Raw genomic sequence first — 17,915 nt, 5'->3', positions numbered from 1 at the left:
TAAAGATCTGTTAGGGCAAGTTATTTTCAGTTGAGACAGCTCAAACATTCATTTCAGTCTGGGACTAGCCTTATGCCTTATGTGAAACCGGGCCTTAGTGTCTTATCTCTGTTTCAAAGGATAAAATACTTTTAGTGGCCTCTACAGGCATGGAAAAAATCTCACACAAACATTGTGTTTGTACGTCTCTGTATACCGTGTTTTTGGCTTGATCAGAATGCATTCCATTCAGATCTGTATCCACTGAGCGAGTCTCCTTATCACTGTCTGGCTCCAGAACCCACTTGCTCACGCACAGACACAAACACATCAAGCCCATCTCTGTGCATTCTACTTCAGTCTTATGGTTGTATGTAGCACACAATCCCTGTTTGGGACACAATTTCAAATCAAGTTTTGTGAGTGTCAAAAATTGTCCACCCGGTTATCTGAGTATGGCATGACAGAATTGTTTTGAACCCCAGTATTAGCTTTAATGAGAAGTGCTATACACCTGAAAGTAATTTAAATAAGAATAGTTTTAAATCTTGTGTTATCTTGTGATGTTTCATATTTAGCAGTTATACATTGAATATAACCTGAAATGGTGATGTTGAATAAAAAAGTTAGTCTTTGGTTGTTCTGTAGCATAACTACCCATTCTGACTTTTATACATGATCTTAATAGAAGCCAACACTCATTCGTTCTTGTAGTCGGTTGTAAACGCTTTACTAAACATGTATTTGTGCTTCTCATCTCTTTAGGCAGCCATCAACGGAGTCATTCCACAAGAAAATGGCATCTTGCAAAGGTATGCAGATTATGCATTATATTTATGAACCCAATACCATCTACTCAAGGTTTCCTTTGCCAAGGTTATGCACAAACATTGCCCTCCATTGCTTTTGGAAGTAGTTAGCACTGCAGAACAGAAAAAACACTGCTCTGGTACCGAACGAAGTGCTTACTGTTTTCCTGGCCCGTAAAATGAGAATAGCCTCATCTCGAAAGGGCATTCGTCTCCAAGCTATAATGAGGCCCAGCTGTGACTGCTGCTAGTTCACTGGATGTTGAGGAATGGGGGGGGGGGGGGGGGTTGGATGTGCCGGTGTGAGCAGCGTGTGTACCAGCCCATAGAGATTTGGTAGATGTCTTGTCTGGTTAGTTATATCAGAACACTCCGGTCTTTACTTTTGGCAAATCAGTAAACATCTGGATCCTGTTTTATAAGAATTATATGAATGTAGTATGAAGAGTAAGGGATTTGGTATTGCTTTGGGCACACAATGTCATCTTTTGAGGTGTAGCACAATGACGAGATCTGATCAGATGATTTTGTGCATGATTAGCATATTAATGCACCCTGAAATGAACATGGTGATCCATGTATACTCAATACTTTGTTTTAAAACTTTGAGAGAGGTAGAGAGAGGCTTTTGCGTTTGCTTAGTCCATCGGTTCATTTACATTTAGTCATTAAGCAGACGCTTTTATCCAAAGCGACTTACAAAGAGTTGTACACAGTAGTACAAATCAATGAAATTTGGATGCTTTGGTTCCATTTTACTTTTGTAGACACGCTGCCCACTTGTCGTTTCAAACCTGTATAGCTTTCTTTCTTCCGTAGAACACAAAATATATTTTGAAGAATGTTGGAAACCAATCAACGGCGGTCCATTGGCTTGCATTGGTTTTGTGTCTATACAATAGAAGTGAACGGGCAAGGCTGTTGTTCGATTACCAATACTTTTTACAATATCTTATGTGTTCTACAGAAGAGAGAAATTCATACAGGTTTGAAATGACAAGAGGGTGAGTAAATGATCACAGAAGTTAACATTTTGGTTAGATTTTAAAGTCATTGTTTTGCATCTACCACATTAGAAATAAAAAAGTCCTTTCTAAAAAGGTTTTACAGTTTATTAAAAACAAATGAGAGGTGAAGTGAAATTTCAAGTGTGTTGCATTGCCGTGAAATAGCAAGACAGTGAAGGCTGTCATCTCATTTCCCTGCTCACCAGCAGTTATGTCCTTCATGCCATTTCAACATCACAGTCACAGGAAATCAAACAATCCCATTTACTCCGAGGGTTTTCATAGCAGTTACTTAATGACCTTGTTAATAGATGGGAACAGCTAACAAACTTTGGTAGCTCTATCGATTTTGAATCACTATTTCATGCAGTTTTTTTGTGTTTTCACAGTGGTCTTCTGTGGATCACGTGAACTCATTTGTGGTGTGTTTAGACTGAATGTAAAGCTTTTCAGCGTTAAATAAACCAATTAAATTCTGCCAGCAGAAAATTGTTGCTTTTTGGGTGAGAAAATAGTTGACAGCTTTCATTGTTGTGAACTCTTCAATGTGTTAAGGTATATTGAAGGGCCCACTACCTTGGCATGACGTCGGGCACTAAACCGTTGACAGCCACAACTGAAAATGAAACAAACCGTTATTGTTGTATGTCTGAGGGTTTGCAAAGTGTAACACACTGCTTATTTAGATTTTCTAAGGTCGATCTAGTGTGACAGAAAAATAATTGAAAACACACACACTCACACACACACACACACACACACACACACAAAACAACAAAAATCTGACCCCATAACAGGAATTGAAACTTTGGTCAACAAAAGGTGTTTGTGAACGCTCATTGTGTCCGGCGTCTATTTCTCTTTCCTCAACGGTCAGTGCTCATGAATGCCTTGGTCTTAAGAACAAATATATTCAGAGCGGTGCACGCTCTGTGACGGTTTATTTGGAGGGTGTGTGAATGTAAGGGCTTGGAAATGTTTCTCAAAGGCACGTTATCATGAATGGAGCCGGGCATGGTGATTCAGTGGGAGGCTGGCACCATACAGCAGGCTGTAGGATGGCACGGTTCACTCAAGTGCCCCTATTGAGTCGCCCGCCGCCAGCTGGATCTCTGCTCGGCGGGACCCAATCGCTGTTGCCAAGTCAAGTTTGTGTGTAGACTGCCATCTATATGTGCACAGTGGAATAGTCCTTCACTAAATTGCAAAACACTCAATTCCTGTTTATTTGTATAGCATAACACAAACAGAAAACAATAAAATTATATTAATATCAATTAAATTAGGAAGTATTTTAATAGTGTGGAGCTGGCATCATTTAAAAGTCCTTGAAAAGGCCCCTGTCATCTTTCCACATGTGTTTGCCCATCGGACGCCTTGGTGGGAGGTAGGATCCGAACTGGAGCTGGCATATCCCGGAGGTGAAAAAGCAAACAGAGAACAATTAGAGTGGCAGCTGTTCATTGCCCATTAATTAGAAAAATTAGAATAATTATTGTATAGAATAAAGATTAATAATTTATGTATGCTAGGCTGAAGAGATGTGCTTTCAGTCTAGCTTTAAATTGGGAGTGAGTGTCTGAGCCCTGAACCATGTCAGGAAGGCTGTTCCACAGTTTAGGTGCTAGGAAGGGAAAAGCTCTACCTCCTTTGGTGGACTTTGATATCTTAGGAACTACAAACTAAGGATTTGCATAGTCGAATCAGAATCGCCGGGTCTTGCCTATAGTTGACTGATAGTCGAATCATACGTGTGTGTGTGTGTGTGTGACCACACAAGGTGGTTAAGGGTACACTGCAGCATCGATGCACCAGAAAACAATCACACAGTAATTTACACAATTTGTTTAGAACAGAATATATCTTAATAATAAATACAAATAAGAAATGTATCAAAATAAGCCAGAATCAAGTCACAATGTGCAAAATATCTGTGTTTAGGCAAAATGTCTGAAATGCGGAGGAACATATTTTCAAAACGCAAGCCACAAATAGTAAAATTAATGGACATTTTCCTTTAACATCACTTAGAAATGCTGTGCCATACAGTACTAGGCCAGATCTCGCCTAAAAATTTTTTTTAAACGAATCGATAATAATGAATTGTTTTTTTACAAACGGGAATACGTCCATTACCAATTAACTACCATTTACTTTTACTTTATTAGTTTATTCAGTTACAGTTACTTTATTTACCGCATGTAAAGGAGGAATGCAATAAAGCATCTTACCATCTAAAAGTGTTAATTCATATTTAAATGCCCAAACATTCATTTGTACGTGACAAATGTTTGGAAACTGTGTACACATGCATTTTGCGGGTGCACAAGGAATGTGCTGCTGCTTGATACCGGTCTCGCAGCACAGAAGGGATGCGATCCTGCTCTGGGTCATAGCCAGTCCTTGCGCTCATATGTGCCGGGGTTTTCGGTACCCAACCCTTGAAATGTGCCATTTCTTAACATCATAAATAATATTTGCCTTCACGTCTGCTACGCCACTTCCCATATAACCAAAAGGGCATGGTCCCCACTGCATAACACCGCTGCGAAGATTCGACTGTGAGATTGGTAGTCAGATCAGGCTCTTCCTATCGAAACATTGAATCTTCGACTATTCTGGGTCACCCCTAGTAACCCGTGTAAAGATGCTAAAATTGGGGTTATATGGTCAAACTTGCATTACATGGTGAGAACTTTAGCAGCTGCATTTTGCACTATTTTTAACATATTTATTGATGATGCAGAATAACCACATAGCAGAGCATTGCAGTAAAAGCAGAAAAACATCAGGGAGGGTAGAACAAAGAAGAGACGGTTAAAGATTGTATACGGATAACAAGATTTAAAAAAAATTGGTTAAATGGGTTGAAGCACCCGCAGGCTGCAGGACTGTACTGTATTGTTAACTGGTGTCCCATATCACTACTGAACAGCGGCTTGAATCTGCAAAATGTTTTGACGTATGTGTAGTATGAGAATAATCTTCTTTAACTTGGAGTGTTTACTCTGAGATCAACGCAACAGAAGCCTAATAATGTTTCCATTTTTGACACTCACTTTTTAAAGAGATAGTTCACTCAAAAATGAACATTTTGTCATCATTTACTCACCCTCTTGTCCTTTCAAACCTGTATGACTGAAAAGTAATAAAATAAAAGTAACTGTAACTCGTGCAGGTTTGAAATGACAAAAGGGTGAATTTTCATTTTTGGGTGAATTATATCTTTAATCACCCAAAAGATTGAGGAGAGAAGAATGTATGAGACTGACCTCCTCAATCACCATTCACTTTTGCCATCATTGCGTAGAATAAAATGCAAGTTAATTGTGAATAAAAGTGAATGGTGACCGAGGCATAGGCTTTCAAAAAAAAAAACACAAGGGGGGTTCTTGACAGAATTCGATTTTTCATTCTCTGTGAACTGTTCCTTTAATTCTCAAGGTTCACCAGATTTGTGTCTTTGTGAAGCCATTGTGCCTTCCCATATGAAAGTGTTACCACCATTAGTTAGGTATAATTTTATTTTTATTTTTGACAGGTTGAGGAGGCGTTTGGCTCTTTAATCTAGAAACCCTTGTGTCATCCAAGCTCCTTAGAGATTTTTTTTCATTGGTTTCTGTCTTTGATGCAGTTTACAGTCAAATTTGTTGTGCCTAGAGAAGAACGATAGTTTAGTTTCCATCACATCACATCTGTTTTATATGGTAATTCATCTGGCTGTTCACCTATAGACACTATATGCGGCAAAGACCCACTTTTTTTCCATTCAGACGTTTCTTTAATTTATCCAGTGTTTGGGTTTTTCCTTTTTGTGTCTAACGAGTTTCTGAATGCTCCCAGAGCCTAACGTCTTTAACCCTTTGGTATTGTAATAAGGGGGTATAAAGTCAGGCATTGTGTGCTCTGCCTGCCCCCCTCCTGCTCTTATAGCGATATGTGCTGACCCTGGAGGAGAAGAGAGGAGTCTTTGTCTCGCCAACGCTCGGAGAAAAGACATTATTTACTGCCACAGGGGAACACGGGGGCAAGGGGGAATTCAGCCATCAGTCGCTGAGAGAGAGAGAGAGAGAGAGAGAGAGAGAGCGTGAGCGTGAGCGCAAGTGCCAGAAAAAGCCGTTTTGTGTCCTTAGCAGAGTAAAAAGGGTGATTTTCATTGGGTCAGACAATCGAGCGTCTGTTGAGCCCTGCCCATATCATTATAATGCCAGTAAAGGCTGTTTACATTGAGTCTGATACTGTTTGGATTCCATCACTGCCGGCATTGTGGAGCAGACACGGTGGTGTAGAGGAGGGGCAGGCGTTTTTTTTTCTTCTTGAAGCTCTCTCTCGGTTTGCTCGCTTTATCTTCCCTACCAACCTTTTTTTTACATTCAATTCAACTTTCCTAATGATTTTAGAGTCCATTTCCACTTGCAGTAGTCGAATTATGTAAGCACTGCAGCGAATGTAAATACCCCAGGGAGATGTAATGTTTTAGAAATATTTCAAAATGTTTGGAAATTGAAATAATGATGTCTTCTATTTACACTGGATGCTAGAGCAAATAAAGAGAGGCAGGATTTAACAATATGGTATGGTGATACGATGTATCGAAATCTGGTTCACGCTACAGTATGATAATATGTGTTATGTTTGGTATACAGTTTTTTTAAATTGTTTTTTCAACTAAGTTTGACTTCAGTGCTTTATATCTTAACCTTTTACCTTACCACAATCATCTCCTTTTTTTTTAATGTGTGTGTAAATACATTGTATTTATTTATGTATGTATGATCTGTCCTAATTCTGAAATCTGTCTTGTGCAGTAATTTCTCCAGTGAAGCTTCTCAAACGGAACCCTTCGGGCCTCACAGTCAACCGGAAGCCACAGCACCTACGCCCTCAGTCCCAACTTCTACAGAAGCAGCATCATCTTCCTCACCCCCGTCCTCCTCCAGCTCCGCCTTCTGCCCTGCCCTGCCCTCTCGGCATATCGTGGAACGGCAGCCGAGAATGCTCAATTTCCAGGTGGAGTACAGGCAGCGCTGTGTAGAGGTGGTCCTGGACGAGTCCAGCGCAGTTGGTGAGCTCACACACTGAGAGAAACATTACAATAGTTTACATAAAACACAGTCACAATAATAGTTTGTGTTTAACTTTTGACAAGTTTTTCCAATTGTGGATTTGCTCATACATCATCACTGTCAGACAGACACATGCATGTTTTGCATAGGATCTTGCTCATAAAGAGGCAACACGTGAGATCAGCTGAAACAGAGAGATCTAGCATCTAGTGGCCTGTTACCCACAATGCTGACTCCTCATAATCAGCCTTTCCCCGGATATTCCTAGACATACCATACCTTCTTTCAGCCAACAATAACAAGAAGCCTTTTCTTGGTGTATGCAGTCAAAACGCTTTGATTCTTGGTATGACACAAGCCACTGAACCACATGCTGTGTCTTCACAGTGTTTCTGTGAATGAAAGTTAATGTTGTTTCACTGTGAAGTCAACAGGAAGAGATGGGCTGCAGACATGCTTTCAGCAAAGCCACACAAAAACATTTAAAAATAGGAAGAAAATTGCTTTGTAACCTTTTTTTGTAAGACGGTACTAAAAACTACATGTGTTTTAGTTGGATAAACTCAGACATCATCAGAGTTTCTATAAATATTTTGCATTAAATGATTTAAATTCAAATGTAACAATAATGACAAACTTTAGATAAAGAAATAAATGAACATCAATTCAATTAATATCTTTAATCTGTAACGCCCCGTTCAGACCGCCAGCGACAAAGCGAGGCGATGTCATTCATTTAAATGGAGAGCCGACGACTTCCGGCAACACAAGCGACAGTGACCGCTCGCGACAGGAAGTGGGTGTGTCTAGCGATGGGACCAAATTGAGATTTGCTCAACTGTATGCAAATGATGAGCGACTTCCAATAGGAGTCAAGCAGCGGACCTCACGTCATTCGTCAGTTACATCAGGGTTATTAATAAATGTGACTAAAGCATCCAAAGCTAGGAACGCCTTCTAACGACCTTGTTGCAAGAGACTAGCGAGACCGTCGCTGGCAGTCTGAACGTGCATTTAGAGTTCCACTGTACCACCATGGAACAAATAGCATTCAAAAGAGATCTTAGGAATGCTAAGGGTTAACTGTTGGCAGATTCAGATACCAAGATTTGTCATTGACACAAAACACATGCGTTGAGGTATACTAGTTAACTTGCAACAACAGCACCTTTAATTTTTTAATTCATTTCTCATGCTATTGCCGATTCGCTGGAGGTTTTAAGTTACTAAAAAAATAAAAAACGTGGCCATACCTCGGTGGATCTGTATTTAGAGATATGCAATTTCTTGTACATAGTTTTTTGATACATTTCTAGTTTTCACATTTCAACAAGTAGGCCTACAAACACAGGAATGTTTTTACATTTAAGGGCAAAGGAAGGTATTGGCTTAAGCTGACATCGTGTAGGCTGGGTATGTACTGCCCTCTAGTGGTAACGTGTCAAATTGCTATTAACCTTTTTTCCTGGTGTCTCTGTTGTTCTGCAGGTGAAATCAAGAATATTCTAGAGACTGAGCTGCAGGTGCCTGTGTCTAAAATGCAGTTAAAAGGCTGGAAGAGCGTAGATGTCTCCGACAGTGTAAGTATGACAGTGGAGAACGAACTGGTTAAGTTAAGTTCTGCTAGGTATGTGTTGGTATTGATTTCTTGGCGAAACTAAATACCGTTTTGATGTTGTTTTAATAAAATTTGTCTTAGTAACACGTTAGAATGTTGTTATGTACTTTTATTCTTAAAACTGTGACTTATTTGAGACCCTTTGTTTGATACTTGATCTTTATCGCTCTCTCTCTCGTGTTCTCTTAGACGGTTCTTAGGAGTTTACACTTGCCCAAGAACAACTGCCTGTATGTGCTCACTCCTGATATTGCTCCATCAGCCAGCACCAGCCAGAGCAGGTATGTGTGCCCTTATAGTCCTTTTAAAACAAATCCGTTCATTTGGCTGCCATCTAGGTGGATAGCTATTCTCTAGGCAGCAGGCATGCAAATATAGCACCTATTCACTTAAATCAAGAAAGACAGACAAGCTTTATCTCTAAATCACACTAAAAATGACAACTTAACTCCTTCAGATGCCATATTAAGCTTTCTTTCTTTGATTTTTGTGACTTATTATCTCCTCTTTGTACTGCATATGTATTTATGCAAACATGCAGCACTCCCTATTCCGATCCTATTGAAAAATCCTATTCAAAGGGTTTAAGAGAAGATTTACCACCAGATGGCGCTGCACGTCCACATTTATCAGTCACGTTGCTTCCGCAGTTTATCAAGTCTCCACCTTTCCTGAGTTCTTTCATTTATTTGTTTACATATTTATTTGATGATTATGTTCCATTCGGTAATTTATTAGATTTTATATATATATATATATACACACACATTATATATAAATATATACTTATAAAAACATTATGTTGCCTTTTCAGTAGCACATATTTGCCATGAAGCAGAAAATCATCACACCATAAATCATCTGTATTTTGTAAATGATTTTGCCCGTCGAATGCAAATTCAGAAATTAGAGTAGCTTTAATTAGAAAGTGATGTGTGTGTGTGTGTGTAATAGTAATATGAGTGCACATGTGTTTGTGTGTGTAATTACGTGTTGATTAGCAGTGCTGGAAGTCCCAACGGGAAGAACTCCGGGTATAAACTGGCATCTCTGTCAGTGTGTGGACACTGTACTCTAGAGTGCGAAAACATTCAGAGAAAAGTACTTAATAGTCTGTAATGTAAACTAACATTGTGATAAGAGTCCCCAAAACACGTCAACACTTCAGTTTAGAGGGTTTTTAGTGTTATTTGCCACCTTGTCAGAGGCGGGTATTTCATTTGGTCTGGTTGTGTCTTTAATTGTACTGTGAAAGTCTGAATGTGTTTTGGTTGTGAAATTGCAAAATGCATCTCATTTTCCCCATTACCTTCTTGATAATATCATTTTATTTGACGATTATTATCACTGAAACGTTACATTTAGTTTAGTTTTTGTATGAAAAGATGGATATTATATTATTATATATCACACATTAAAGACAGCAAATACAGATATTCAATCGATCACTAGATGTTGTCAGAGGACCTTGAATAATGTCAAATATAAGATCGAGGGGAAAATGGGCATTTCATTATTGCATCACAGCTTAAATACTTTTTGTAATTTTCAGTTGTTTAAATACTTCCACTACCACAAACCCTGGTTGATTTCTGACCCTGATTGTTATTGGTTAGAGGTTCACAAGAGATCCCGACCACAGGTTTAATCCTGAAAACGGGTACCGGCCTCTCTTTCCTTCGGGCAGGTGACGTGCCACAGAGACCTGTCACCTCTCAGTCTAAATGGCTCAATATGTAATATCCAGCACCTTCTAGTGCTTTTCAATGGTGACGTGCTCTAATTATCTTCCGGAAACTATTTTAGAGGAGTCAAAATAGGGCAGAGAAAAAGAGGGCCAGTGTTAGTTAGGTGTGACCCCACAGTTGCCTGTGATTGTCCTCTCCTGCTGCAGTGAGAGCTTCCAGAAGGGTGAGCGGACAAGCTGTTAGCTGTCTTTATAAATAACTGTCAGGAGACAGAGAGAGAGGTGTGCTTCAACTGGTCTTGCTCCTGCTATACTGGTGTAAGTATGAGAGCCGATGCTGTTTTTTCATCCGCTCAGGGATCTTTAGTTACACATGTTAAAGCATGGGTTTAATGCAGTTTGTGTGTTACTTTTCCTGGTGGTTTAGCAAATTTAGAAGCAAATGAGAATAAGCATATTTTTGTGTGAAAATATAAACGGGTTGTTCCTGCTATGCAGTACATTTTCAGCTCCCTATGAAGTGTCTTAAAATATATTTAAGGGTAATTTTCTTTATCACATTATTACAGTTTAGTTAACTTGGGGAGTATTTCAAATAATTTTGTTATCAATTGTACTATTAATGGTGAAATAATAACAATAATATTTAATACAAAAAATAGAATAAGATGCCTTGACCAAAGCACGTTTGCTGTACAGATTTGCACTTAATGAAGTAAAAATGATAGTTCACACAAAGATTTGAATAATTTCATCATTTATTCACCCTCATTTTGTTCAAAACCTGTATCTATTTCTGGAGCACAAAAACAGATATTTTGAGAAACGTCTCGATGGATTTGTGTCCATAAAATGGAAGTTGTTTGGTTACCAAAATTCTTCAAAGTACAGGTTTGAAATAACACGAGAGCGTGAAAGCGATGAAAGATTTTTCGTTTTTGGGTCACTTTGGGTATATTATTATTTTTATTATTAAAAGTTTTAGAGGTATTGCAAAACAAGAATGCCCCGACATTAACAGTGCTTCTAAAATCAGATTGAATGATCCACATTTTAAGTTCACCAGTGCTTTGTATTTACAGCATAACAAATACCATACTGTTCGTCATGCCTATACTTCTAAACCGCTGCCAAATCACTGTAAGCAACTTCTATCTTTAGGTATTGTGTTCATGCCAGGTGCTTGTGTGTTTTTAAGCTGCGTATGTGAATTATTTTGCAAGTTCGAAGAACAGAAGGACTCTTTCAGATTGTTGTTAGTTTAAATTAAAGTTCCGGATCTCCCCACAGACCGGTCGCAGGCAGCGAACAGCAGCACAAAATTCAACAAATAAAAGCCACTGTAGGCAATTACCGCAAAGCATACCTCAGCACACCATATCCAAACATATTAATCGAACCCGTCCCTGCACTGCGCTGCCCGACTCATTTTCTTCCCTCTGTTTTGAATGCAAATACGGCACAGGCTTTTGAGCTTTCAAGAAAGACTCCCCATCCAAGGTAGTTACAGAAATCCAGTGATGAGCCAAGCTCATCTCTCTCTCTCGCTCTCTCTTGAAGGTATCCAAACCTCTAATCTCCAGCATAAATAATGGAACTTTATGAATAATTTAAAACAAATCATCTATTTCTGTTGCTTCCAGGAGATTTGTGTGTTTAAGGTTATTTTAATTTGAACTTCCGCTATTTCAAATACAAATGAGCAAATGAGCCAGCACGCATTTGGTATTTATCTCATTTTCTGCATCTGATCTCCTGTGAGACTTGGGGGCCTGAGAAATCTGCTGGTTTTGGCAGAAAGGAAAAACAGTTTAAACTTACAGCAATTAGGACTTGGACTTGTTAAATCAAAACAGGCGGAGCTGAAAAAACATTTTGATAAGCAGCGGAAGAAAATAATACTGTAAAAGAGAGAAATAGGGCAAAGTGGGTTTCATTTAGTGGTGGTCCAGGTCACTCTACCGGTTTAAGTATGTGTGAATGAGAAATCAGAGCCAGAGACCGCGTGCACATGCTGTGAGGAATGAGATGGAATGACTTTAATAAAGTCACAGTCTTGTGCGACGGCAGACTTATCTTTGAATGAAACCAATCTGCTCTTCATTTACACAGTGGTTTATTTTCTGTCTGTACCAGCTAGTGACGTCGTATTTCCCCGGCTTCCGACGGTGTGGAGAAGCATTTAGGGTGAGTTTAGGGGGGTCAGCTCCAGGTGCTGCTGGGACCACAGAGGGCTGAACCTGTTTAAGCTTCTTCAGATGAACCTTATGCTCCAGATTAGCTTCGAGGAAATTGCACCTAGTTTTCAGAAAGAGAAAGTTTGACATGTTGGTTTATTAGACTTGGCCCAGTGCTTTGCAATGCTATGTCATTAATTATACACATTTTTTACTATTATAAATTTGTACCGTATTTTTAATAGAGTAAATTAAAAAAGACTACCTAGTAACTTAAAGGATGTAGTTCACCCAAAAATGTTATTTATTCATCATTTGCTCATGTCATTCCAAACCTGTATGACTTTCTGCAGCAGAACACAAAAGAAGATATTTCGAAGAATGTTGGTAACTAAACAACATTAGCCCCCATTGACTTCCATTGTATGAACACTAAACCACTGCAACATTTTTCGTGTTTGAACACAAATCTATTGAAATGAATATACATTTACATTTAGTCATTTAGCAGACGTTTTTATCCAAAGCGACTTACAGAGAGTTCAGGGAGCAATAAAGTGATATGTCATACAGGAGCAATGATACAATAGGTGCTTATACAAAGTAACTATTTTCAACAAAAGCCAGTAGAGAAAGAGAAAGAGAGAGGGTTATTTTTAATTATTTTATTTCATTTGTCAAGTATTCATGGAAGAGATGTATTTTTTGTTGTTTTTTAAATGTTGTAAGAGATGTGGTTGACCAGACTGAGTTAGGAAGAATGTTCTATTTGTTTACTTAATATAATTTATAACATGTGTCTATTCATGTATACATTTTTACAGTTGTTTTAATTTATATGAATTTCATAACGATACATTTCTGTTTCGCTTCTGTTTTGTTGAGAGCATTAACCCCACCCTCCGTAGATTATATTCATGACTGTCATCAAGTTTTTCCACTCGCCACAGCATCACATATGCATCTCCCTCTCGTAGGCCACCGTTTCAATCTGCATCGCTAGCTACAACAAACATTACATTTACATATTTATTTCGCAGTTTGAGTCAATGTAAATAAGCTGCCATTACAGTATATTTGGTCCTCTGTTAACATAAGCTTGTCCAAAGCTCCTCAGATTAAGGCGGCGGTTGCATAATTAATGTGTGCGTTACATATTAATTCCCTGACTCTCCTCTTTCTGGCTGCTTTCATTGGAACCCCGATTAGCTGGCGGGCCTGGTCTCTAAGCTGTTGATTCATATTCACGCACACAGACGGAGCGTTTGCTCAAAGCGCTACTTAACCCCCATCGTTTGCCATCAGACGAGGGCTCCTCCACTTCAAACCGCCAGCGTGGCTCCCATGAATCTCAAACCTTGCTGTGAGGTCAGCGTTCCAAGGCCGACGGTGGAGCGGTCGAGGACCGCCAGCCATCTTGTGCCTATTGTATGATGTTTATGACTCTTAGCCCCGATCGATAAAAGCGCCTGAACCAGATGGCCCGGGTACGGAGGTGTATGGAGCCGTGCTGTGGCCCTTGGCTTTACCCTGCACTCCTGCTGCTTGTTTGAGCCCAGAGGCTCTTGGGATAGGAAGACGAGCCCCGACTCGTCCATTGCTGAACTCTAATGCTCTTTCTCTTTCCCCCCTCTCTGTCCTTCCGGCCGTTTAGCAGCGCCCAGCAAGGGACGTCAGATCAGAACTACCTGCTCATCATTAACCACCGCGAAGCACAAAGAGACTACAGCCTCAACTTCCCTGCCAGCAAAACCATCCAGGAGGTGAGACAAGCACACACCTGTCTGTCACCTAGCCCCCTATGTCTGTCTGCACCTGCTGTTTGTATTGTCTGCCTCTCTGTTGAGTTTGCCAACGTTGCTGACCGTTTCATTAAAACCGCTCTTTCTATTATAGGAGGGGCGTCAGGGTAATTATTAACACGCTAAAATAATAGTTCTTATTCATTAAAGGGATAGTTCAGCCAAATATGAAAATTCTGTCTTTTTTATTCACCCTCATTTAATTTTACACCTGTATGACTTTCTTCTGCAGAACACAAAAGGAGATATTTTGAAGAATGTCAGTTATCAAACGACACTGACTTCCCTTTTTTTGGACCCAAAACCTTTTCAAAATATCATCTTTTGTGTCATATAGAGGTTTTGAACTACATGGGGGTAAACAAATAATAAGAGAATTGTTATTTTTGGGTACACTATTTCTTTAACACTGAGCCAAAACTAATGATCTCTCAGCTCTCCAGATCAGCTGCTGCTATGGGAATATCTCAGAATTTGTCAAATTGACTGTGCCCATTTTGGCATAGTCTGAGTGTTAATGTATGTGAAGTGGGAAATCTGTAGATCTTGAGGACATGGATGTTTTTTTTTACATTGGGTTCTGTATTGGGTATATAAAGCTGCCCTGTCTGGTTGTGCAACAAATAATAATTATACATCACTTTTTATAAATATGTTTTATTCACTTCTCTGGCACAAGTTCTTTCCTTTTACAGAGTCCACATTGCAATACCTTGATGTGGTGACCTGATTTAAAGGGATAGCTCATTAAAAAAGAAAATGTATTTATTTTCTCACTCAACCTCATGTCATTCCAGACCTGTATGGTTATTTTTATTAACACATCAAAAGAAGATATTGCGAACAACGTTGGGAGCCAAAACACATGGGCCCCGATAGACTTCCATTGTATGGACATGTATCTAAATATCTTCTTTTGTGTTCTGCAGAAGAGAGAGTCATACAAATGACTCAATGACATGAGGAAAAATACATTGAAAGATTTTCAGTGTTGATGGGTCTCTCTCTGCTTTGTTTCAAAACTTAAACCTTTCTTTTAAAAGTCCCTTTCTGTGGGGTAGCTCCTTAAAGGTATTGTTCACCCAAAAATGGAAATCCCACAGTTATTTATTCATCGTCATACGCAAAAGGTGACATTACAGCCGTAGTATCCTCATTAAATTAAAAAGTGAATCAGTAAAATTATGCAAAATTCTCCTTTTGTGTTCCGCAGAAGAAACTTAGTCTAGATTTAAAACCGTGAATAAATAACAAGATTTTTTTTGGGTGGGGGGACACTAACTAACCCATTATGTATGCGACACAAAAGGTTTTTTAATACATGACAAAAGAACAGAAAGCATTTTGAATCTGCCAGTGTTCTTAAATTTTAGCTTAAGCGTCCTCTGGTCTGATCTAAGGCCGTCTTGCAGCTTACCATAGTGTTTGCAACCAGGCTTCAGTACAAGGCAGCACAAAGCCCCCTGTGGCTCATCAGCTCTTTGCCTCTCCCATCAGACCTGTGCGATGCCGTTCCTTTCATCCTTCTCTTTTAAACCGCGCTGTGTTGTATTTAAGGTTGGTTTGTGTGGGACACAAAACCCAAACGCTTTATTCTGCACACACACAACCCCTCCCCGGCTCCCTCGCATTCTCTTCGGCCTGCCCCAGTAACCTACACACAGCTCCCTAGAAATGGCTCCATTAATTATTCACAGCAGGTAGCACGCTCCACGTCAAGTGTAACAAGCTCCCCGTGGACTGACACCGCCACTCGAACCCCTCCCTCAGAGCTGGGGGAGTCACGTTGGGACCGCACGGTGTCGTTTTGAAGAAACGGACATCTGTGATTGTTCTTTTTTGTTTGTTATTTTGAAACTTGGGGCTTTAAAGTAAATAAAAAATGTGAAATGAAAAAATATTATTTGAAAAGAATGTAGCTGCTTAGAAAAAAATCTAGCAATTCCTGCATTTAACTCTTTCATGCATGTTTTTGTGACAACTGTAGTCAGGAGTGTTTTTGTGAAAAGTGCTAAAATGGCCAAATATTGTTTTACAAGTAACTTTTTTTATATATGTAAAAAAAAAGAGATTCAGGCTTCAGATGTTCGCTTTTTTGTTAGCCGTCCATATCTGTAGCTAGTGACCTCTATGCTAAAACGTGTGAAAAAAGACATTTGGAAACTGCAAGTTTTATTTTCAATCTTTTAGCTAAAGCGACTTATTTTCTTTTCAAATTATATGTTTTATCAGTCTTCTTCTCTGAGCATCGAACCCATGACCTTCTTGCTGCTAACAGGCAGGAACAGAAACATTTTTGCGCAAGACTGCATCAGAATCCTTTTATGTTTTAGCCCATCATTTCGCCCATCAGCATTGCCCGCGCAATCCCAGAATCCCCTTCTTGCCACCTCGATGCCGCTGGTCACCATTACAGTAATCAGACTACTTGACAGGTTTGTAATGGTGCTAATTGAAGAGATTAAAGTGAGATGGGTGAGCGCTCTCTTTCCCTCAGCAGATGGTTTTGATGAGCACCTACTGTGAACCTTAAGTGTTTCTGTCGGGATTACAACAACTGCAGAGTAAGGGCCCGCGGGGAAGAGAAAAGAAGAGCAGGAAACGAAGCTGTCGGCTTGGTAGGGGAGCGAGTAACTGGACAAAGCTGAATCAAACAAGCCGCTGTGGCCCGACCGGACTGATCCTCAGGCGTTCTGGTTCATACTTTGTGAGACGAGATAAATTTCGACGGCTTAGGATACAAATCGCATGCGTTTTACACTGTTTTTGTGTCATTTCTTGTAGGTTGGCACTCAGAGTTAATTTAGTTAGCCGGAGAATCCTTTAGTTACTTTGGCTCCGAAGAGCAGAACTTTTCTCAATAAGGATGGGAATATTTTTACCACGAAGTGTCCAAGGAGTTGCTTTTGTGTCAGAAACGCCAGAAAATAAACACGTGAACTGTGAGAAGCTCAGCGGTGATCTGCTGCGGTTCATCACAAACGTCCCGTTGAGAAAAAGTTACTAACAAGTGTGAGAAGTTTTTGTTTTTATAGTTGTGGCCTCAACACCTAGAAATGCAACAAAAAAGCAACAGAGAGCTCTCACAATCTCTGCCTCCTTTCTTCCCCATTCACCCCCTTGTAGCCACATATGGAGCGAACTCCTCTCCAACCTTTTTTCCTCTGCGTGTCTTTTGTCTTTGCTGAAGACCAGCCGATGTTTTTCTACTTGTGCATATCAATAGAAGAGAGCGAGTCCCTCAGAGCTATCCTGTTGTTTGTCTTTGCCAAAGGCTCCTGCTTTGCCTCCAGGCTCCCAGGGAACGCACCCTTCCAATGTTCGGCCCCGGGCCCCGCTCTTCTCCTCTGATTGGCATTCCCAAACCCGAGCGCGGGGCCGCGCTTAAGCCTCAGAGCAAATGTTTGTCAGGAAAGTGGCGGGGATAATAGGGCCGTCCGATAGGGCTCTGCCGTCCGTGACCAGACGAACCGTCCCAGGGATTTTTCGTGGCCCCACAGCGTTTCTCTCCGCAGCTGGAGAGATGAACGGAGAGGAAGAATAGGAGGATGGAGAGTAAAAGAGTGTGAATAAAAGGCATCTGGTGCTGAAGAGCTTGTGACTGTTTAACAGCAACCTTTTCTTCTCTTTGATTTCTCTCCAGCCAGGGATTACCAGTACTTGGCATTTAGAAAGATTGGATCATTAATGTGTGTGTCTGTGTGTGCGCACTAGTTTTTGTCTGGGAGACTTGTTTATTGCAGACAATTTCATTTGCAAGGTTTTACATT

The 17,915-nt window shown here is 40.0% G+C and overlaps 1 protein-coding gene across 2 annotated transcripts in view; it reads left to right on the top strand.

The window, feature by feature from the left end:
• The window catches only part of faf1 (Fas (TNFRSF6) associated factor 1), a 60,892-nt gene that overhangs the window by 3,055 nt on the left and 39,922 nt on the right, over positions 1-17,915 (top strand). The window contains exons 3-7 of one of the 2 annotated variants that reach the window (XM_079468255.1): positions 745-791; positions 6,604-6,860; positions 8,350-8,441; positions 8,669-8,760; positions 13,998-14,106. In XM_079468255.1, coding sequence (XP_079324381.1) covers positions 745-791; positions 6,604-6,860; positions 8,350-8,441; positions 8,669-8,760; positions 13,998-14,106 — 597 coding nt within the window. The remainder of the gene's footprint in view (positions 1-744; positions 792-6,603; positions 6,861-8,349; positions 8,442-8,668; positions 8,761-13,997; positions 14,107-17,915) is intronic. The other variant, XM_079468256.1, reaches the window with a different exon arrangement.

This window comes from Barbatula barbatula (assembly GCF_947034865.1).
Source record: "Barbatula barbatula genome assembly, chromosome: 11".
In the NCBI taxonomy this organism is placed as follows: domain Eukaryota; kingdom Metazoa; phylum Chordata; class Actinopteri; order Cypriniformes; family Nemacheilidae; genus Barbatula; species Barbatula barbatula.
Note: the sequence above shows the minus strand (reverse complement) of the source record. Positions and strands in the feature narration are given on the sequence as shown.